Consider the following 23,778-nt stretch of genomic DNA (forward strand, 5'->3'; position numbering starts at 1 on the left):
GTGGCTGGGTCATGTCCTGGATCACCTCATAGTGCTCTGGGTTGAAGATGTCCCCCGCCGGGCTGCGGGCATAGTTGGTGAAACCTATGGGGACGGGGGGACGGGGGGGTGGGGGGAGCCAGCAGTGTTTAGATATGCATGTTTATATATGTCAACCTGGTGTACACAATTCAATTGGTTACACACATTTCTAAAGACTTAAATCATTTAAAAGAAATGGGGCTTAAAGCCTCAATATGTAACTTTTTTAAATGAATGTAATAATTCATGTAATTTTGTCCTGAGAACTGATTCTACAAATCATGACAGTTTTCAGAAAAATCAATGCTTCTATGTCAGTGGTGCTCAAACTATTTCATGTCAAGGATGTAATTGGCCGCCGAACCCCATTTGATCTTATTCCAGGGACCCGCCAGCAGCAAAGATTTGAGTTCAAATTAAAAACGTTCGCTCTGAAAGAATATATATTCAAGATTTGCGCCACATTTTCACGTTTAAAAAATATCAGATCTACATTGTAGATATGCTATTTTTCAACAGCTAAAGTTTAAAATAATGGTTAAAGTGGTTAAAAGCTATAAGGCGACACTGATGCGGCCTCAGGCCTAAATGGTAAACTTAAAACAATTGCCTATCTACAAGCTAAACGTGTCAGTTAGTAAGTTACTAACTTGAGCGTTCAAGTTAATAATTCTTTTTTTTCCCTCCTCTCTCTCAATGGCCACTCCAGGGCTCTGTCATGAATTTATTACATGCATTTACGCAGCCGAACCACCAGGGTGCCTCATTATATAATTATCGTTATACATGAGCAGAGGTAGCTGTTAATTGAATCTGGCATCTGTGTCACTTTTAATAAAGCATTGTTGGCTCAGCACATGATTAGCTTTAATATGGCGAAAAGCAATGATATCAGTGTTAAGTGGTATATCAGACTAAGGGAGAATCACATTTAATTTAGGGATTCTCATATCATTGCTGTCAGGCAGAAACCATGTACTGTATCTCCATATTTTTAATGCTCTTTCATAAATTAATGCCCTGCTTTGTCGTGTCGCGCACCCAATAGTTAAAATATGCGATCTACAAAACTTGCATTGTGTCACTTCACGGCTCATTGTGCGCTTGTAAATCTGCTATTTTAGCAATTTCTTTTAAACGTTTTGAAAATAAAAGAGGTTAATTCTGTTTGCGGGTTTTATTAATATTTTAACCAATTAATTATTTTTGTATTGACTGAAAAGTAAAAATTTTTTAAATAACCAACAATATAGAGCTACGGTATCTAACACTTAACACTTTAGACAAAATTGCAGCTAATGAAAAAAGCTCTGCGTTCAGACTTGAATGGTTAAAGCGGTGCGATTTTAATACAAAGTCAATGCAAAGACGAGAATTGTGCGAACGGGCGCAGCTCAACCTGGTGCAGTACAAAAGACGAACCAAAGCAAATATATTCAGGTCTGAACGCAGCTTTATAACAGGTGAGTAGTCATTACACTAATCCCTAATACAACAATGTGTACTGTCTTTTGTGTCTTTAAGGAATAATATAACATGCGCACATGCTTCAAAACAACTTCACTTGTAAAGTAACAGTAAGAAGAAACTGCAAAGCAGTCCCCTATTTACAGGGCTATTTGCATAGAAAGATTATAAACTTCCACTGGGAGTTAATTAGCTGATGGAAACAGACTGGCTATAACCTATAAGAACATCAATGTGAAAAGTAAATAAGTACATTTACTTTGAAGTATTTGTACTTTACTAGAGCATTTCCAATTTCCAATACTTTTACTTCCACTCCACTACATCTCAGAGGCAAATATTGTACTTTTACTCCACTACATTTACCGGTATTTGAAAACGTACTAGTTACTTTGATTATAATTATTACAAAACATACATTAAACACTTCAGCCCTATATACATTTCGGCCATTTGAAAATAGAAAATCTTCAAGATCACAACGTCGCGATGCGACGCATTGTGAGCTTGTAGATCGGCTATTTTCAAATGATTTGTATACATGTGATAACTGATAACTTGAAATGGCACATTCTGCACAGTTAGAGCATACTACTTTTGGTACTTTAAGTACATTTTGATGCCAATACTTTTGCACTTTTACTCAAGTACTGTATGTTTTGAATTCCAGACTTTTACTTGTAACAGAGTTCTACAGTAGTTCTGCAGTATTGATACTTTTATGTATAAGTAAAGTACTTTTTCCACCAGAAAACTGAGAATATGTCACTCACCATCAATACCCAGAACCCCCTCCTTCTTGTTCTCAGAACATGGCTCAAATTTGTTGACGATCTCCAGACAGTGGTCCTTGGACACCTTCGTCATCTATTATGAAAGGAGTAGAATACCGGTATATTAAAAAAAAAATAGTCCTCACTGATACATTGTCAATGAAAGCTAATTAAAGCCTCAAGATTTAAATCCACTGGGACAAAACTCAACATTGTAGAGTGGAGCGTGCGAGGATGATAATCCAATTAAGAAAGACTTCCTACATGCCAGTTCTCTCCCCGTGCCAACAATGGAGTCTCCCGTTTGACAGCCACAGCCTTTTAACAAAGGAATGACAGGTCAATCAGATTCCCATCCGTGTCAATCACTGTGAGAGCGACAGGGCTCTCCCCTCTCTCCCCTCAGTATTATGGGGCGGTTTCTCATGCTGGCCCAATATGAGAGAGCTTAAGCCATGGGAGTACTAGGGATGCAACTGTAAATCAAACTAATCAATTTAATGTATTATTATAAATTATAAAAAAATCTATCTAGTGTAATCCTGCTATACTCCCTCTGCCAACCTGGGGAGAGCAACGGAATGACCTCATGCTTCCTTCAAATGCATGTAGTCAAAGCCACTTCTTTTCACCTGACACGTTATTCCAACCAGTTCCTTTTCCCCTCCATCAGGTGCTCCGGCTGGCCAGGGGGAGGCAGTTTAGAAACCAGGATTACTGTATGTTTTTAGTGAGGGTACCTACCCTAGGGGACACGGGGAGAACATGCAAACTCCACATCTTCTCTAGCGGGAATCGAACCCAGGACCTTTTAGCTGTGAGACGACAGCACTACAGACTCTTTTTTTAATAAGATTTGCGATTTCAGCAGTTTTTTGTGCAAGTAATCAAAAATGCTAATTATGCTTATTATGTTTGCACTACTGTTTGTTTGCACTATAGTTGTTGTGTCTTGTGTATTATTGTCTTAAGACTGAGAGTGCCTGGAGCTAAATGATTGTATTTATACGCTGTATTTTTTATACATGACAAAAATAAACCTGAACCTGAACATGAACCTGATCTTTATTATGTACAGTATACTGTAAAGGTTTAACGAGGTGGAGAGCCTGAAATGTCCTCAGATTACAGTTCATACTAGTCCATAGTACAGTATGAGTCGCTTTCTAGAATTTCATCCACTTTATATTCTTTTGGGGAAAATAATATAATGCTTTAGGGAACGGAAGCAATCAGTTGGCTGGTGCACACGACCATATCTACAAACATGCATGTGGCGTAAATTACATTATGGCCAGCAACTATAGCATTTTGCTATTTTTCTCATTTTGCAGAGAAAAACAACTGAATTAGATAGGATGGCCAGATAGATGACGCGACAATTTATTTAATAGGCACTACTGATCGCACGCACGCACGCAGACACACACACACACACACACACACACACACACACACACACACACACACACACACACACACACACACACACACACACACACACACACACACACACACACACACACACACACATACACACACACACACACACACACACACACACACACACTTAAGGTGAACTAATTTACATGAAATAGAACACATGGAATCTATTATATTTGAAATACAAAGCAGTATACCTGCGGTAAATACGATATAGCTAATGATGCCAGAGGAGAAATCACGCCACATCTTACAGTAGCTTCCATTCAGTATATTTTCTGTGGTGTGGGGTTTTATGGATCAAACAGGTGCTCTGAGTTTCCTGCTGTTTGTGATGTAAGATTGTAAATCCCATATGTCAATGGGATTTTCCAGCAGATGTCACTGTTTTCACTGTTTTGCCTGTTTTTATTACAGCTCAAAAATACTTCCATACCCCATGCAGAGAAAGCTCTAGGACCACAGAAAATCCACTGAATGTTCAAAGTTCATGTTAAAATGAATGAATGTCATGTCATTTAAGAGGTTTTGTCCAAAGTGTTTTTTACTACTTCCCATTGGAAGTAGTAAAAACAAAACAACACACAACAAACAACACACAGACGTAAAGGCTGTTCAATCACACTGATTTATGCAAAAAACTATAATCAAAAACCTAAAAAAAATGTTAGGAGGTTTCCTCCCGACAGCAACGATAACAAATGATCTCTTTCCAGCCCATGGAGCCACAAGCTGTCGGCACTAGTAGCCAAGTCTACTAATTCCACAATTACCCAAGGATATTGAGCACCGCTTTGCTTCAGGGCCTCAAAGGTGAGTCTATTAAATGTTGGGTCTGTCACCTTGATCTGAAAGCAGCTGGCACCTTTTCAATAATTCACTCTCTTTTGAATCACTGTAGCCAAGTGAGATGTCAGCCATGACCGAAAATTCTCCAAGCTGCTGTAAAGGTCTATGGGGTTTTTAACATAGATTAACCTGAGTGTACAGATAGCGTATTGACCTTGTAGGGCCATTTGCAGATGATGGATGAATAACTACTTCTGAATTAGGATAACTCACAATTATAGATCTATTTGGATTTTGAAACAGACATATTATATACTATCTTAATTTCATTTTAAAGAAACGGGGTATACTGTCGGAGTACAGAGTACTTGGAGGCCAGTCTATGACGTCAGTTTATGTCTGTACTAGAGACCTGCGGATGGCGGATGTAGCCGCGGTTTCCGCAGGTAATTAACCGCAGTTTAGGGTGGTCAATGAAATATTGGATAAACCGTGGGTGAAATAATGAGGGACATAAATCAATGACATCTATCTATAGGCTTTTAAAATGCACAAAATATTGACGTGTGTGCGTTAGTAGTATTTTTAATATTACATAAAATTCCATCTGGCACAAATTAGCCGCCTATACACATTGGCTGGGGTCCGTGCAAAACAACAACACGTGGACTACAGGCAGCTAAAGGAGGGAGGAATAGTTTGTTGTGAGACTGATTTAAGTTCTTAACCGTGCCGACGACAGCTGGATATGCCTTATGAAAAGACGTTGCGATGTGAGAACATGAATGAAGACCGATCAGATGGCTTGTCCATGGATATGGATATATACAATCACTACGCAACGTCGGTGAATGATAGTGGTGATTGTACAAGTGAGTGTGTACTACTGTAGTATAGAATCCCATGTGCTTCCCTGCGCTGTGGTTGGCGGTTGGTGCGGTTAATATAAATAGGATGATATAATGAATGCGGTTGGATAATGGGCAGATAATAAATGTGTACAAGCGGTTTTGGGTGACAAAAACCTCCATCCGCAGGTCTCTACTCTAGTCTGTACTATGACAGCTGCACAAACGTCACGCGCAGCATGTGTGGTCATTCTGTGAAGCCGATTGCCCAACAACTCATGCAACGTGTTATGAGATTGTAGGTCTGCCGTCTTCACTTTTTGAAAATGTTTGTAACATACAAATATAACACCTAAATGCACCTATTCCCAGAATAGATACACCAAGTAGCGAGAAGTTGGCAGAAGAGCTGTGCTCTCAAAGCGTTCTATTTCTGTCATTTGTGTTGTGCTTCAGTCTCGACACGTTGCTCTGCCGGCTCCGTAGAGCAGGCCAGGGAACCCGGGGGCGAGACAGACTGTGTGAGAAGGAACCCTCACATCTCCACTTCTGATGAAGACCAGGATCAAAGACTCAAATGTGGGGGAAAACAAGAGAAACTAAAACAGAACCCAGCGGCCATTCCACTGACTGTATGATCACTTGTTAGCCAGGATCAAGGGTCTTATGTCCACCCGCCTATCCACTTATCCCAACCTGTACGCTTAATCCACTGGTGGTGGGAAAGCAGCCGTGGGTATATAATGATATACTCCTCATCATACATAGCCCAAAACAGCGACGCCAGCTTGACAGTATAGCTAATCTTATGGGTCACTTCGGTGTTACTGTAGGTCACTTTAACTTATGGTAATTGTATCGTCTACTCAGGATTATGTGAACACCCCAGACAGTTTTTAAGTTGCTTCATTCAGTATTGATATTTGATATTCATTTTAGCTGCCACGCCCCCTTCCTATACAAACCCATTATGACCTCAAACTCCATTTTAACCATGATAGATTCATCAAAAACACCCGTCCTTTTTTCTGTTGACTGATATTGTCCTTCTAATACGTTTTTTAGCCTCCTCCGGCCTCATACTAGGTTCTTTTAGCCTCCTCCGGCCTCCTACTAGGTTATTTTCCAAAAACATTATTGAAAATAAATGAAAATAGTCAATTAAAAAACTAGTTAGTGTCAAAGTGTCCTTGAGCAAGACTCTGGCGCCTTGAATGTGTCACAAGAATTGCCACAAGAATTCTGAATCCATGGGTACTAAATCCAGTGTTAGTGTGATGCCGAGACCTGATACGAGTGCCAAATAATCAATCGTTGCGTAGAGACCATTTCAGTTTGTTTTTAAATGGACATTTTTTTTGATTAAAGTAGGGATGAGATTATTCGTGGCAGTCTTCTAATATCGATTTTCATATTTCAAAATCAATTTGATGGTAAATGCGGCCACTGATTTATTGTTTACACTGACGGCTGTTGGACGGACACACACGCACGCACACACACACGCACACGCACACACACACACACACACACACACACACACACACACACACACACACACACACACACACACACTTCCATGAGGTGTGCAGAAGACACCACAGCTCTAATCACATCAGATGCATGGCTATGATGATGTCATATTGATTTATTGTAAGCCAGCTGAGTCAATCAACATTATGAAGGAATAATATAAAGTGCCTAGTTTTGTGCAATTTCATTTTATTTAACGATACCTTTATTCTTTTTTCTTTTTTTCATTGCCAAGAACAGTCTCAAGCCACAGTTTGATTTAGATTTTGGTCAGTCGTACAAATTCTCAGATGAAAGTTGCATCACATGGATCAATGGCGGCCTTCTGCCTCAGAGCACTGAGATGAGGTGAAGGTCTGCAGAGCAGATCAATGTACAGTACTGGTGTCAATAACAGCCACAATAAATCCTGATTGACGTTTGCATAAAAACAAACATGTGGCCCCGGTATAGTAAACACCGGATTATCGAGCGCATGCAGCAGAGCATAATGTTTGCCAATTTTGTTTTTGTCAGAAATGACTTAAATAGAGATTCTGAATCGTTGGTCCATCTAAGTAAAAAATATCTTATTTTATAGCACCCATTCCATTCCACATTCCCAATTGTAGCTAAGAGAGGTTAGGACCACATAAACCCTAGTATCCTGATTCTGGGGCGAACATTTTGTTGATATTTGGAGTATTCATATTTACCCCAATCCTGTACTAATTATTCTGAGAATGTCAGAATGCATTTATATGTTGCAGAGAGGACAGCACATCGACAACTTCTCTCATTATGGTCTGATTACAGCAAAACAATAAAAATAAAATAAAATAAAGAGAGACATTGGAAAAAGGAGGAGACTCTTGCATACAAACATTGGCTCAATGAAATGACTAAGTATACACTTCACCTTGAGAGAATAGGGTACTTCGTTTCCTGAAGTACTTAGCGGACAGGTCAGGTCAACATTGGTGTGGTCGGACTTGAACGGACTTGAACGGACTTGAACAACGGACTTGAACTCATGCTTCCTTCATGCCTGAGTGTCCAAGTTGCTCCTTCACACCTGACAGGGGGAGTTTCCCTGGTTGGACGTAGCGTGTGGAAGGAACACGTTATTCCAACCAGTTCCTTTCCCCTCCATCAGGTGCCTCGGCTGGCCAGGGGGAGGCAGTTTAGAGACCAGGATTACTGCATGTAATCGAACCCAGGACCTTCTAGCTGTGAGGCGACAGCACTACCAACTGTGCCACCGTGCCCCCGATCTTGTAGTCTTGTGGAACATGGCACACCAACATTTGGCTTTTATTTTATCTGTATGATTGCGTGACAAATAAATCTCTCTTGATCTTCATCTAGCTCTGATTCACTGCTCCAAGTATAAATCATCAGGCCAATTATGCAGGTGAGTGCCAGGAGTTATTTGTGTACCCTTGTGTGTACCCACGTGTGTGTGTGTGTGTGTGTGTGTGTGTGTGTGTGTGTGTGTGTGTGTGTGTGTGTGTGTGTGTGTGTGTGCGTGCGTTCATGCATGCGTGCCATGTGAATACCTTCTGCTCTGTCTCCAGGAAGCGGGCCAGGTCATCCGTGTCCATGTGGTCCTTGTGGTTGCTGTAGGTGAGCATGAGCAGGTACAGGTCTCTCCTGGTGGACATCATCTTGTAGAAGGAGCAGAACTCCTCAAAGTCCAGCGTTCCCTGCTGGTCGTCTGTGTCCGCCTCCTGTAAACACAACACACGCGTGTGGGCGCTATGGGAGAAGGAGGACGTCTGCACACCGTTTTGATGCTCCCAAAAAATAATTGAATAGCCTACGAAAGCGGTAAAAAAAACCACACAACGTTTCAGCCTCTGTGGCCTTCATCAGGTATACTGAATAGCGGTGCATAAGACAGGTATATAAAGGCAGAGAAGTGGGCAGATACTGTACACATCATCAATGAGTGAGCACACCTGGGGATGTTTCCCCAATTTGGGATTGAACTTGGCAATGACAGTCGACAAATAAAGCAGCCATACCCCAGATCAAATACAAATATACATTTCAAGTGTCCATGCTATGGGAGCCTTCTGGCTCCCATAGCAATCTTCCTTCCTACTCTCACCTATGGTCATGAAGTGTGGGTCATGAGCGAAAGAATAAGGTCACGAATACAAACGGCCGAAATGAGTTTTCTCCGAGGCATCTCCCTTAGAGATAGGGCGAGAAGTTCAGTCACGCGAGGGAGACTCGTAGTAGAGACGCTGCTTCTTCGCCTGGAAAAGAGCCAGCTTAGGTGGTTAAGGTGTCTCTCTCGAGTGTCTCCCTAGGGAGGTCCTCGATGCACGTCCCACTGGGAGGAGACCCTGGGGCAGACCAAGGCGCAGATGGAGGGATTACATCGACTCACTGGCCTTGGAACGCCTCGGGATCCCCCAGGTGGAGAGGAATGTCTGGAGCTCTCTGGTGGAGCTGTTGCCCCGTGACCCGACTACGGATAAGCGGTTGAAGATGGATGGATGGATGGATGCTATGGGAGCCCTCTAGAATTTGTCTATCTGGGTGTCGCAAATAAGTTGGGCCAAATGTGTTGTGCATGCCGTTAGTACGCCAAGGAAGTAAATTGCAGTATATATTTTTTCATCATTATTGTGAATAAGTTTGTGGTTACCTTTCCCATTTTGTAAATTCATAAACTCAGATGCATGGTCCCACCATGATTGAGCAAGACTGTTGTCATCAATGTTGAGGTCATTGTCCACCATTCGACCTTGAGGCTTAATCAGGAGTTGTAGTAGCCACAGGGTAATCTAAGCGGTGGATATTGCTCTTGTCTTCATGTCTTTATGTATGTAAATTGTGTTGTTATGTCAAATGTGCATGTGTGTTCTGCATACTGTCTGCCTGCGTTTGACATACTGTAATACTGGCTGAGCCATCGGGATGTCCCATTTTAGAGCCATTTATAGTCAGTGATTGTCACATGTCCCCAGCGTCATCAGTAACCAGGGTCTGCCGAAAGAGCAGGGGCTCCACTGGGAGCAGATAAGAAATGTATTTAAGGCCACCTCAACACGGTTGAATTTAACTCAAATCGATCATTCTGGCGATTAAATCCTGAAATACATTTAAGCAACCTTTACCATGACAGGCAATTTAAAAGGTGGTCTAGCCCATCCCGTAGTAACATCATCATGTACAGTGAGTGAGACCTTATTTTTTTCTTTTTAGTTTGAGGGGCACTGGCAATTTCTCGGCCCCACCTCTCTCCCAAAAAAGTATATTGTGTTTAGTTTCCAAGATGGCCGCAGCACCAGGAGGGGGTGGGGCGGAGGTAAGTGGGCGGGGTCGACATATGCCCTTACTGAGCTGCATTCAAGACACTTGCCTTGTGTCTGACACCTGACTTGTGTCTGAACACAGCTTTGATGGATGTGTTCTGCCCCCCTCCCCCCATCAAAGAAAATGTTTGTTCAAACCATATGGGCTTCCATTGGAAATGCATTGGAGCAGCCATTAGACACAGACACAAGACAGGTGTCTTGAATGTGTGAATGCCGAGAAAGGCCCTTATTGGAAAGAAAAGTCAGGAATCTGCAGGAAAGCAGTGGTACTGACCTTGTATCTGCAGCTATTAGCAAGTGGTCTGCCGATGAACTCATCAGGGTTTCTTTTTACTGATATTTTAACGTCAGTCTCTCAAAATGTAAAGTAACAGTTTGTTATAAATCTGCGCTAATTGTTACAGTACACATAAATGTTGTCTGAACAATTATAGAAGATTGACGTTGACTGTTATTATTATGAAGGTGTTTGAGAAACTAACCATTTATCTGTGCAGTGCTCAATACTTGAGCCGTTTCACGCATGCTTACATGGAACACAGGCCTGTAGAGGATGCAGTAACAAGATTCAAGATGTTTATTGTTACATCTTATGTACAGGAACATAAGAAAATGAAAAATGGTTTTAGGTTTCTCAACACAGACGCAGCAAAAGTAAAACCACCATTAAATAATAGTAATAAAGAAGAATAGTAGCAATACTAAAAAATAATGATTTTATACCTCTGCATTCACTCCATGCCGGCATGCCGCAGTACCTAGAGCCTAGGCCAATGCTTAGCCACCTACGCATGTGTCCTGTTTAGTTCTGCTTTTAATAATAATATTCCAGCAAGGCTGCATGACTTCAAAGTCAATGATTTTCACCTCTTCTTTTTTTTCACCTCTACATTTTATCCCCAGATTTTTCCAACCCATTATTTTTCACCCAGTGTCAATTATCTGGGCGCTACACTCCCTCTGCCGACCTGGAGAGAGCAACGGAAGCATAGACGTATGCATCTATGCATGGGCAGTCCAAGCCGCTTCTTTTCACCTGACAGGGGAGAGTTTCCCCGGTTGGACGTAGCATGTGGAAGCAGCACGTTATTCCAACCAGTTCCTTTCCCCTCCATCAGGCGCCCCAGATGGCCAAGAGGAGGAGTATAGAGATCAGGATTACTGCATTTGATTGTGAGGGTACAGTACTGTACATACCCTAGGGGACATGGGGAGAACATGCAAACTCCACATAGAAAGGCCCTTTTGCCAACCCCACCCAGGGTATGGACACTGATGAACGTGATTCATGGGCACTTGATTTTGCCATTTTTATTAGGAAGAAAACGGATCCAGGAGAGAACACGTCCCCAGCACCCACAGTCACCTCTTCTGTATTATTTGTATACCAATGACATTTCGATTCAGTTAAATTATTAAAATGAGTGGATCATTATGGGAGATCATGAACAGTCACAGTGACAGGTCTGATCTCCCGTAATGATGAAACAACAAACAGTAAATGTGAAATGTGCTTGGCCCAAACAGCACAGAGACCAGCCCTTCCCCATCTGACAACATTACATTATTAGCTCATTATTGACTGTGCAGCCGCAATGGTCGGCACTCAGGTCAGGATTATATTACATAAAAAGGAATAGATTAATAAGAATGAATTCTCTTTTTCTAGAGAATTCTCTATAAGTTGAATGAATACTACACTAGTCGTGCATGAATATATCCACTACTGAGTTATAGACCGTGAAAGGCATGACGGTACTTTTAGCTTGCCACATGCTGGTATTATATGACTTTTATATGACTATTATATGTGTCATTGACTCATTTCTTGTTGTCTGTTGTTTTTTTTACTGATCTAGAAGTTTATTATAAACAGGCAGAGCTGTGTGTAGCGTGAAGCTACCATCCAAGTCCGTTTGCCAGTCAAATACTGGCGATTAACCCATGAAAACCGGGAAAGTATCTGTGTCATTTTAAGGCTTCATGGTGTGTGTAATTGATGAAAAGTAAGTCGTTTTTGGGGATTAACCCTACTCCTTTACTACAATATCATGAAGAGTAATGACGTGCCAATCTGACTCAAAAGTGCCCATAAATTGCCCCATTTTGTCAGATGCACTTAGCTAAGAAGCAAATATATAGGCTGTCCATTCACGGTACCCACGGTTCACATAAAATGAAGGAAGCACAGCTAGAGAGAGACGGCTTTCTTTATTGGACAGAAAACATCAATCTAGCCTTATTCATTCCCATGCATTATGTAAGAGAGGCTCTTAAGCCCTTGGTATGCTAGCACACCGTGCTTCGACTCAGCAGCTAATATGGATTAATTTATCAGTTAGAGGAGCTGTTATTTCGGTCCTACCAGCCCTTCCCTCCATCTCTGCAAGTCTCAGCTGTGATAAATCATTGAGCAAGACTCTTTTGTGAGTATCCTTATTGAGCTGTGCTGGAGCCACGGTAATACCTCCGGCTAGCACACTTAACCGACTGGAATAAAGACTCCCTCTGCCATGCTCCAATGTGCATGCACAACATTTCTCCTCTCCCTCCGCTCAGCCCAAAAGCCAGTGCTCCACAGGGGACTAAATCTCTCGAGGGGACGCTTTTGTGGTTAATACACTTCACTTGACCAGGCGGCCCTCGAAGGTGCATGTAAACGAGGTGTTTTGGAATAAAATTAATGGCCATTTCCTCAGTTTGCCGCTTTCTGAGCAGAAAAGGAGGAGGGCACTGAGTGTTATTGTCAGCCCATTGGCTCTCGAGCGTGAGGAACATTCTTCTACTGCATATATAATGACAGAAGAGGCAAGAAAGAGCATTTCAAAATAACCGAATTGTCGGCCTTGTTGCAAAATAAATTAGCAAATTGTCTGCATAACATACAGTACATTTTGATGTAACCAATAACGGCAGCAGTTATAGTACTCTGACACAATGTGTGGCATTTTCTCTAACTGGGGCTATGGGTCAGGTCCCCAAGGTTCTCTCTGCAGTAAGCAGGTTAAGCTGAGAAGCCAACAGCAGATTTGTAAACAGTAAAGTCTTCCCACAACACACACACACGCACACGCGCGCACGCACACACACACACACACACACACACACACACACACACACACACACACACACACACACACACACACACACACACACACACACACACACACACACACACACACACACACACACACACACACACACACACACACACACACACACACACACACACACACACACACACGGCCAGATTGGTCCCATGTGTGATCACCCTGCCTCATTCCAGAGGCCATCTGTGCCCCCGCAGCACCATATGGGTGACCATCAACAGGGCGCGCGGGGCTTAGCATTAGCGACCTGGCTAGCTCTGTGGGACTGGCGTGAGAACAACTCACACAGCATGCAGGACAAAGTACAGTAAAACATTTTTTTGTAGTTTGGCAGAAAAAGAACACGTTAGACCAACCATCTCATCAGTGAACCTCCTGGGCCTGCACTTACTTTACTTTTCTGTGTCATTTTATAGATTGTTTTGCGTTGGCTATTCAAAAATAGCAGACGTACAATAGCAGACGTACAAGCTTGAACGTGTCACCTTGTGCCACGCTGTGAGCTTGTATATCTGCTGTTTTGGGGGGAAGAAAATCTTATCTTTAAAGTGTGAGAACTACAGATTTTCTTTAGAAGGCCTTTTTAGAATCGGCCAAATAATGGGTTAATAATAAAACCTGGTGTGCAATGAGCATCGATCTTTCAACCACTTTCATCCTTGCGCCTACATTTCAGGAGAAAATGATCAAATTGTTGTAAATGGCAGATCTATAAGCTTGTAGATCAGCCATTTTCACAATGTAATAGTATATATGGTATATATGGCTTAAATGGTTACAAAGCAATAACGACAATGGAAATAGGGAACAAGTAGCGTACTAAGTATTGATGCTATCACTGTGAGTGGTTAGTTGTACCAGTTTTTATTATTGCTTTTGTATGAGGCGGTGATTGATTTGGTCACTAGTTGACGCACTTAACTATTAGAACTAAGACTTAGAACTAGAGTATTAGAACTAAGGAAGAGATTAAAACTGAGGCAATTCCCAATCAGCAGAACACAGTATCATCCTTCTCACTCTAGTCCACACCGACTACAGCTGGTGGAGAGCTGGCCTCAACCACACACACCCATGGTCACAATATGCATAATCACTTCACTTTGGCCACTTTGCCTGTGGCCTGGCTTGGACGAGGAGCCCAGAAAAGGATCCAGTTAAAGTGGCAGAGCGGTTAATACAGCTGAAGTAAGTGTCTTACTGCCAAAGGGCTGTCCTTCGTGCGTTTACAACATTACACTCCATTAGATCAGGTCCCCTCGCGGTGTGGCGTGAAGCCACTGTACAGTCACTGTGACACGACATGTCACTCATCTGAATTCTCTAAACGTCACTCAAATCATTTGGGCAGGGAGGAAAGAATGTCGGTATGAACTGGTTTTTAGCTCAAATTATGTTATGGTACAGTAAGCCATACATAAACTATTTTAAAACCAATTTAACCCTATACTTAGTTGACTGCATTCCCAAGGGTTTTATACTAGGGGCGCCGCCTAAAATAGTTCAAAATAGTCCAATCTACAAGCTCGCAATGTGTCGATGTAAGGCCTGTTTTCGATCTTCACTAGATAACTTCGCCAAAATAGCCAATCTACTGTATAAGCGCCTACTTTACGACGCCTTGTGAGCTTGTATATTTGATAATTTTAGCAGAATAGGGATGCTGGGGTTCAAGAGGTTAAAAAAGCATGCTGAATGGAAAGCCACCCTGCCTTCTTGACGATTGTTGCAGGCTCATCCGAAGGACATCATCTCTATGGAATAGCACTCCAGAGGGTGAATAGGATCTGTCTGTGGAACTCAGTCAGTCAGTGCAGAGCGAGAAAGCCATGAGCAATTTGAACATTTATCACAGCCTGCCGGGCACGACAGGCTACATTCTCTTCCTCTCTCTCCAAGGACGGATTAAGAACTTTTCCTTCTCCTTTTCACATTGCAAAGAACACCATTTAACTTCCCTAGTGCGAAGAAAGTGATTTCAACGACCGCCCACAAAATGCAGTATAATTCTTAATTTGTTTTCCGCTTTTTTTTTACTTGAAATGTGAGCTGACCCAGACTTAATAACCACTACAACCAAAACAGATAAAACCACGAATCAACAAATTAGACACCCACGTTCTGTGAGTCTATACGTGTTGCTGTCCATGAATGGCACAAGCACACACACACGCAAACACACAAAACACCCTGCTGTCTTTGATAACCCCAATTTCTCATTCTTCCTTCCACACTTCCTCTCATCCAGTGGCACTTCTTTACACCTCTATATCTAACATTGATCAAAGCCGACAGCCTCTTTTATCAGCTCCCCAAAATGTGTCATCTAGTGTGTGTGTGTGTGTGTGTGTGTGTGTGTGTGTGTGTGTGTGTGTGTGTGTGTGTACGCGCGCATGTGCGTATCTTGATCAGGTAGAAATATTGCTCAGTGTTTTATTTTCTGTTTTAATCGCACAGGTATCATCTATAATGATCTATAATATAGCTAAGCCGCATGCAGGTGTCTAGGATCAGATATCGATGCTGCCATCGAGGCGCTGAATTTCATTTGTTTTATCTCTTGTGTAGGTTTTTCTCTTACCTTGAACATCTGTTTGACCTTCTGTCGTGGCAGGTTCACGTTGAGCTTGTGCAGGAGCTGCATAACCTCACTGATGCTGAGGCTGCCGTCGCCGTTCTTGTCTGCCTCTGCAAACGTCTGCTTCAGCCACGTGACAGCGCCGTGGGTTAAGGAGAATGGTGGTAAAAGTACTCAAATGCATGTTTACTCAGGCAAAATGTAAAAGTGCTCATGATGCAGAATGCAAGTTTTAAAATGTCTTTTAAAATATTTTAGAAAATAGCAGATCTACAGGCTCACAATGTGTCGCATCGCATAGATGCGTCGCGTAGAAGTAAAAGTACTAGAAATTGGAAATACAAGTACAAATAACTCAAAATTGTACAGTACTTAAGTAAATGTACTTAGTTGCTTTCCACCACTGGTTAAGGAGGTTAGGACACTTCAGACGGAACCCACGACATTGCAACATTGTGTGTCAATTCATACTTCTGTCATATGATGGTGTCCTGCGCAGAACGCAGTAGATCTAATCAGCTACTTTTGGTGCAGGACACCTTTGTGGATTAATATAATAGCGATTATTTGTGGACCAATCATTCATATACTATTATATTGTCACATTGTCACTAAATGTGTGTTCCTGTTCCTGCAGTTATTTACTGAAAAAAAGTATGAATGTGCCATCTCCCACTGTAAGAAGACAGCACCACTGGTAACATTTTTTTTTTTTAAATGTATTCAATTTAATTCAATATCTAAAACAATACATGGCTCCATATTCTTCCAATTATCATTTGGGCCATTCCAGCCAACTCTATTTTATTGTACCTACTGTACTACACTTTCAAAAGCAACAGCCAAGAAAGCCTTTATGTTCAAAGCTCATTCTGATTGGAATAACCTATACCTGCAATTATTCATTGTATTTCATCTTTTAGTTTGTTTAAAAATGTGCCGTCTTATTTTTATGAGAGTACATGTACATCTTTATAATTTAAAATTCATGATTAATAATGAATGATTAATGAATAACTAATGAAAAACTTTGTATTTTCAATTTAACATTAATTTTACCTTTATAATCACTCTAAATATACTGCATACTATCATGACCTACATTTTAATTATGACATTCATGACAGATCTTCACAAATTATTAATCCATTCCTTATGCTTGCTTGACTTGTGTAGGCCTACTGTTGTTTTGTTCTTGTTATTGTTTTGTCATATTTGTTCATGTTAATGTTGATTTGGTTGTAGTTTGATTTGATTGTAGTTTCTGTTTAGTTTAATGTTTTCATTGTATTGTATTGTATGTATCCATTGTATTGTATTGTGTCTATAGCATGGGTTTTCAACTGGTGTATGATGACACGTCAATGTTGTCAGTTACTGGAAAGTCAGACGTCAAGAACTTCCACAGAAAAGTGAGTTAGAATCTCAAGGGAAACTGTACCGGATTGCCTTATAGTTGATTCACCATTATAAGTAAATGTGGCCATAATCAATCAATGTCATGTCTGCTCGCTGCTCGCTCATACATACGTTGTAATTAATGAACAGCATCATGAGTGTAATCTGGATGGTTAATTTCCCACCCACAACATCCCCCTCTCCCAACACAACGGTGGTCCTCATGTTGAAATTCAATCACCACATATGTGTTACATTGGAGAATTTCATCGTAATGGTTACAGCCTTAATATTATACTGGTTAGGATATTGGTCGCGGGTGCGTTGCCTCTTGGCCAGGCTGTCCTCGTCGCTGATGCCGGCCATGAGGTACTTGAGGCCAGTGATCCAGGTGCGCGCCTCCTCTCCGGCCCCAGACACCAGGTCCAGGGACTCCATGTGCTCGCCGTAGTACAGGCTGAAGCAGCAGTTGGGGTCGAAGCAGCCCTCCGAGTAGCGCTGGAAGATCTCCGACTGCTTGCCCTCGCACACCTCCCGGATGGAGTCAATGGAGACTACATGGGAGCGACGATAGAGGAGACCAGAGAGGGAATAGGGGAGGGAAGGAGAAAAGCAATAAGAGAGAAGATTGTATGGAGAATTGGACAGTGTTCACGAAGAGGGTAAATCGGGAGTGGTGGATGGGAAATAAATGATTACTTTCCCCCTGAGCAAAGCCATGCAATGCTGTTGCATGCCAAAAATAGCCGATCTACAAGTTCACAACAGTTGTGAGCTTGCAGATCGGCTATTTTCGGTGTGTGACATGGCCATTAAATTAACTATAAATTCAGCATAAGCAGGCAAATAGGTCTATTAGCCAAATTCAAATTAAACTATAGGAATACTCAACAGAACCCAATGGAGCACAACTTTATTAAGAAACCATTTAAAAAAGCCACTTATTCTCATGTAGTTATCTGCATTCCACTGGATTGGAATTTCTCCCACCACGGAAGTGACAACGACAGAATGGTAATGGGTGCAGCAGGGTGTAGTTTCACTGGGGCAATCTTAATTATTAGATCAGGAGGTTAGAAACAAACATACTCAATAAAATGATCATGCCCTGAGAGCTCACATTACCATTTATGAGATGGTAATGTCATTTTAAAGACATCCTCTCCAGTGATTCATTAGCATTAAAGCTTAATTCTATACTCCCCGAAGAGCAGAAGTTATGCCATTTATCGGTTACCATTTTGGAACTGTACCAACAACACATAAAATGTGCTCTAAACGTCTTTTCAAAACAGATTGTTGTTACTTCTGCTAACTATTCCTAAATGTTAGCGCCATAAATCAAGCTATGCTGTGTTGAGGAAATAAAAGAGATAGTTGGTCCCAAATGATTGATAATTAAAACCGTAAATGAACCATTAGGAGTCTGTAACTCAGAGATTGTACAAATAGAACAAAATGTACACTGTAGGTCTACAGGTCCATTTGGTTCCATTTCAGAGTAAAATTAACACTGAGGATGTTACAGTGCATGGATTTGGGCCCAGAGATATAAAAGGGAAAAAAAAGGAAAAAAAGAATCAGAATAAAGTATACATTGGAGATCTGTGGCTTAATGCTGAAATGCTTATCAAATTGGGGCTCCTTGACATGTTAAGGTTTGAGAATCACTGGCATAAGATTTACAGTAAAATGTTTGGTGTGGGTCTTTAAACCCCAGCTGGATTAGCCATCCATTACTGGATTACCGTGACCTAGAGAGCAAGGTGTTTTTAGAGCATGTCATTGACTCATATTGATTCCTTAATACCCTGCCTGGACACTAGCCAGAGCTTCAGTGTCCCAGTTCAGGCATTTACTTTTCTATGACATTATACTGTAGCTATTAATAATTGGGATTTAACCCAACCTCAATTCTAAAGAAAAAATATTCTTCCACATGTGTGTTTAATGTCATATAGGTTTTATTGTTTTTAGCTATAAACTGGCATAGATAGTGATTCAGACATACAGTAGCCTGTGGCAGGATGTCGGGTAGGGGGGCAATAGCTATTTTACCGGAACATGCAATTGCAGGGACAATTCACACACTGTAAATTTTAATCCATTTTGGGCGGGAACCCCTTTTGGTGTTAGCATGATGTTATGCTTTAGCTATTGAAAAATAGCAGATCTACAAGCTCATAGCTTGTACTGTAGGTCTGCTATTTTTGAAACATAGCTTTTTCAGAAAACTGTCAGGATGTAGAAGACATTTTTAGAATCTGATCTCAGGTCAAAATGAGTTAAAGACACATATAGTACCTACTGTATACATAATGCATTGGAATACTCATACACTCTCTATGCCAGGTCATAACTGCATGCCCAATGTCTTCCTCAGGCTATAGGGGAGTTTTATGACCTGTGATTAACTGTGATTGTCTTTGCAAATGCACAGTATACTATCCTCCACTGTGACCATCAATATACAAACCCAGTACGTGCATATGTGCAATGTTTGTGTGTGTTCCTGGTTGTGGTCCATTCATTCAAGCCTGAGGAAGGTTGCAAGACCGAAACGTTTCTCTGCTCTTAAAAAATAAATGCTCTTGAACCTGGCAAGTGGCGGTGTGCGGGTGTCATTGTACTGTATGCCTCGTCACCATCGCACCTGCTACAAATTGTCTACCGGGTGTGCGGAAGTCATCTCTCTATATGTGGTCCATTCATAATATATGGAGGAGTACTGGCTAGACAGAGGTGACTCTGTATCTGTAACAATATTCTTTTTCATTAATAGATAAAATGTACTATTTTCAATGGACGGATGACTGCTGTTCAACTAATTGTTTTCCCAAGAAAGGAGGTTTATAAAATTGGATATCGGATATGAAACAGAGCCCCCCCAGCCCTTTTGGCTCAGTACAGTGCAACAAGGGGCTGCAAGCAGTTGAGAAATCCATTTGCCTTGATATGAAATGATTACAAGAAATGAAGCGCATTGCTTGTTGCAGATGCTGCAGTAAATTCTTGTAGAACATCAGCTCTAATTGGTCCCAGAAAATGCCTTAAACTCTAGCACAACAGACAGACAGACAAAGGGCAAAACTGAGCTGGCAACAACAACAAATGTACAGCAGTGGTTTTCATTCTCAACTCTGGGGACACCCAGGGGTCCTTCACTTAAAGAAGTGGTATTTAGGAACCACATGAATGAACTGGTCAGCAGTGCACCAGATTCAGAATGGTAATAAATGGTTTGGCTGCACAATTAACCTTTTTTCTACACTTTCTATATACTTTAATTGTTGCGATCTCACTGCACTGGAAATTTACATATCTTCTCTGAACCAATTCTCTTCTCTTGCCAGAATCCTTTCTCCATGGTTACTGTAGTCCAGCCTAAACCAGTGTGTGCATGAATAATTTAGGCATAACGAGGAGAGCGCTAACGGGTTGAGGTGGATTCTGAAGAGGTGAGTGATAATAGGGGGATGAGGTGGAATCTGAAGAGCTGAGTCCTAGGGGGTTAGGTCCCTTAGGTGGAGTCTGAAGAGGTGAGTGCTAGGGGGTTAGGTCCCTTAGGTGGAGTCTGAAGAGGTGAGTCCTAGGGGGTTAGGTCCCTTAGGTGGAGTCTGAAGAGCTGAGTGCTAGGGGTTAGGTCCCTTAGGAGTCTGAAGAGGTGAGATATTCTGGATCATTTGGAGGGGCTTTGGGCATGTTGGGAGGACAACGAGGAGGGAGTCAACAGCAGTGCTGAAGATTTGATCTCAGCATAATGATGATCTGTCAGCAAAGAGACTGCACACGTTGCTCTACCCTGTACATGTACATTGAATGGTGAATGGATTCAGCACCACTGCTGGTGGACAGCGATCATGTGCATTGAATGGTGAATGGATTCAGCACCACTGCTGGTGGACAGCGATCATGACATTATACACAGCCAGGGATCACTTAGAGAAATGAGCTTAGAGAGAGCAAAAATCTCACAAAAACCACGGACAGCGCCGCAGTTTTCAGAGAAAACAGCCAAAGAAGATGGTAGTTTTAATGGGACTCTAATATGGGATGCACGCGCATGTTTCGTGCGGGCGGGGGTGAGCAAGACGTTGCCTATAGCAACCGGGCCAGTGATAAAAGTAGATTTTCAGCAAAAAACTTTTCATATTTGATATAAAGCTTAATCTAGGAGATTTCTGGTAGTTGTCAGAGAAAGAGAGAAGGGAGACACTCACTCTTGGCCCTCTCATTCTTGCGCGACGGCCTCCACCGGATGCACGACTTGTGCTCGTCCAGGAAAAAGTAGCGCACCAATCCCTTGGATCCGCCGCGGAGCTTCACCATCTGGGTCCCCGTCTGCATGGAGCTCATGCATTTCTCCACTGGAGGAAGAAGAACAAAGAGTCAACAAACTGACAAAATAAATGAATAAATAAATAAATACACGGAGAGCCAACGGAATGTGTGAGCAGCACACACCATGTTTGTATTCCAGAGAGAGCTTTATGTCTGTGTTTTCTCAATGGCCCAGCAGGGTTTGCGAGAGCGGAGCTCATGCACACACACACGCAAATCAGTGAAACCACCAACACGCACGCACGCACACACAGATACGTGCATGCGCACACAGACAGACACACACACACACGCACACAGAATGCTTTGGACATGGCTGCAGGCCATCAGGGAATTGCTCATCTCGTGGGAGGGAGAGGCAGGGGACGTAGATGGAGAGCAACGGGCAATTTCTACAATGTAGTACACACACACACACACACACACACACACGCACACGCACACGCACACACACACACACACACACACACACACACACACACACACACACACACACACACACACAACGTAAATCCCATTCACAATGGCCCTACCACCACGGTGAGAGAACAAGAGGAATAATTAATAAAACATACACCTGGTGGGGTGAACATCCTTTTTGTAACCAAACTTGAATGCTGCTTGAATAAATAAAATAATCTTTTACATTATTTTTTACAATAATCTTGTACAAATACCTCAAAATTGTACTTAAGTAAATGTACTTAGTTACTTTCCACCAGTGCGGTCAGCATCCAAAAATTGTAAAAATGTGTCAGTGCGTTTTTTTTGACAGTTCCTCCACAGCCCAATTAATGATGTTGGGGCCCAGCCTGGCTGGTGTGTGGAAGAGACACTCTCTCTGTCAATCCCTCGGGTTATGAGGCCACACCATCGATTGTCAGGTGGCAGCCAGGCACGCTCACATTGCTGGGCGCTGCTCGCGCCTCCCCACACGTTCATAAACAAGATTAGCGGGTGGTCGGACGGTGACACAGAAAAGCTCTGCGTCTGCAGTGTGCATGGGAAACCGCGGCCACAGTATAGTATCACAGTAGACACAGAAGTGATGGATTGCTCTAATTGGCCATTGATTTGGCCAGGCTGCACTTTCATTGGCAAGTGGGTAGACCGGCCAATGTCCCCCGACCCTCGGGGGCGCTATAGTTAATGTAGTTCAGTCCCATGTCTCATCCTCCCATATACAATTTAGTGGAAAGCTGCAAACCTCCCTAGCCCTGCCACTTTTCTAAAAATGATAGGACTTGATATCCTGCCCTGCGTACACAATAAAATCTGGAGTGTCGGGTCTAATTCAAAGTATCCAACTGCATCGTCCTCGAAAGCAAGCAGTCGACTGGGCCAGGTTCAGAACGCATTGCATAGGCATTTGCAGAGCGGTGTCAACTCCCACACACACAGCAATTGGCAGCAACATTAATTTTGACGCATCAGCGATTCCAAGTTGGTTCTCGCTGCCTCAAGTTGTTCGCTTCGCAAAACAGCTTTGGGGTGCTGCCAAGCGAGGCAGGTTTGTGTTACATTAACTAGAGTTAGTGGAGAGAGTAAGAGCAGCATCGACTATTGATATGCCGTTCTGTTCCTGGCTCTACGCTGTACGCTAAGAACCAACTGATATAGACAACACAGCTCGCCCTCCCTTGGCAGGATTGATAATGGGCACATCACAGAACCCACGGGCAAACCTACTGTATGTTACTTTTTCTTTCTTTTTGTGCTTGAAAAGCACCTTAGATCCATTTAATATATTATAAACAGTATATTCAAATGTTTCCATGTTGATTCAGTCAGAATTATATGCACTTTTGATTGATTGACTGACTGATTGATTTAATAATTTATTGATGATTTCTAAGGGTACAGGCAGTACAACAACTTAAAAACATGCCAAATGGATGACACGAAAGAAGCCAAAGGCTTGTTTCCATTGTGGCCCATTAAACATTTAACACTCAAACTGGAAAAAACAACAGTGCAACAAAAACAACTAGAAAATCTAAATAGACAGATTCAAGATGATTAATGACTTATTGATTAATCAACAAAGTAATCGACCGAATACGATAAACGCTAGTACGCTACAATAAATGATAGCTGCTGCCCCACTTGAAGCAGACATACACAAAGTCACACCCACTTGCAGCCTGAAACCTTAGCTTGAAACCC

At 42.1% G+C, this 23,778-nt stretch overlaps 1 protein-coding gene across 2 annotated transcripts in view; it reads right to left on the reverse strand.

Annotated features, from left to right (window-relative positions):
• plch2a (phospholipase C, eta 2a) overlaps window positions 1-23,778 on the reverse strand; it is a 160,226-nt gene that overhangs the window by 26,275 nt on the left and 110,173 nt on the right. For both annotated transcript variants that reach the window (XM_080764057.1, XM_080764058.1), the window contains 6 exons: window positions 21,492-21,638; window positions 17,582-17,825; window positions 15,877-16,006; window positions 8,413-8,583; window positions 2,262-2,355; window positions 1-84 (listed from right to left, as the gene is read on the reverse strand). The exon at window positions 1-84 is cut by the window's left edge and continues 120 nt beyond it. In XM_080764057.1, coding sequence (XP_080620183.1) covers window positions 1-84; window positions 2,262-2,355; window positions 8,413-8,583; window positions 15,877-16,006; window positions 17,582-17,825; window positions 21,492-21,638 — 870 coding nt within the window. The remainder of the gene's footprint in view (window positions 85-2,261; window positions 2,356-8,412; window positions 8,584-15,876; window positions 16,007-17,581; window positions 17,826-21,491; window positions 21,639-23,778) is intronic.

This window comes from Protomyctophum bolini (genome assembly GCF_963924005.1).
Source record: "Protomyctophum bolini genome assembly, chromosome: 5".
NCBI classification, from domain to species: domain Eukaryota; kingdom Metazoa; phylum Chordata; class Actinopteri; order Myctophiformes; family Myctophidae; genus Protomyctophum; species Protomyctophum bolini.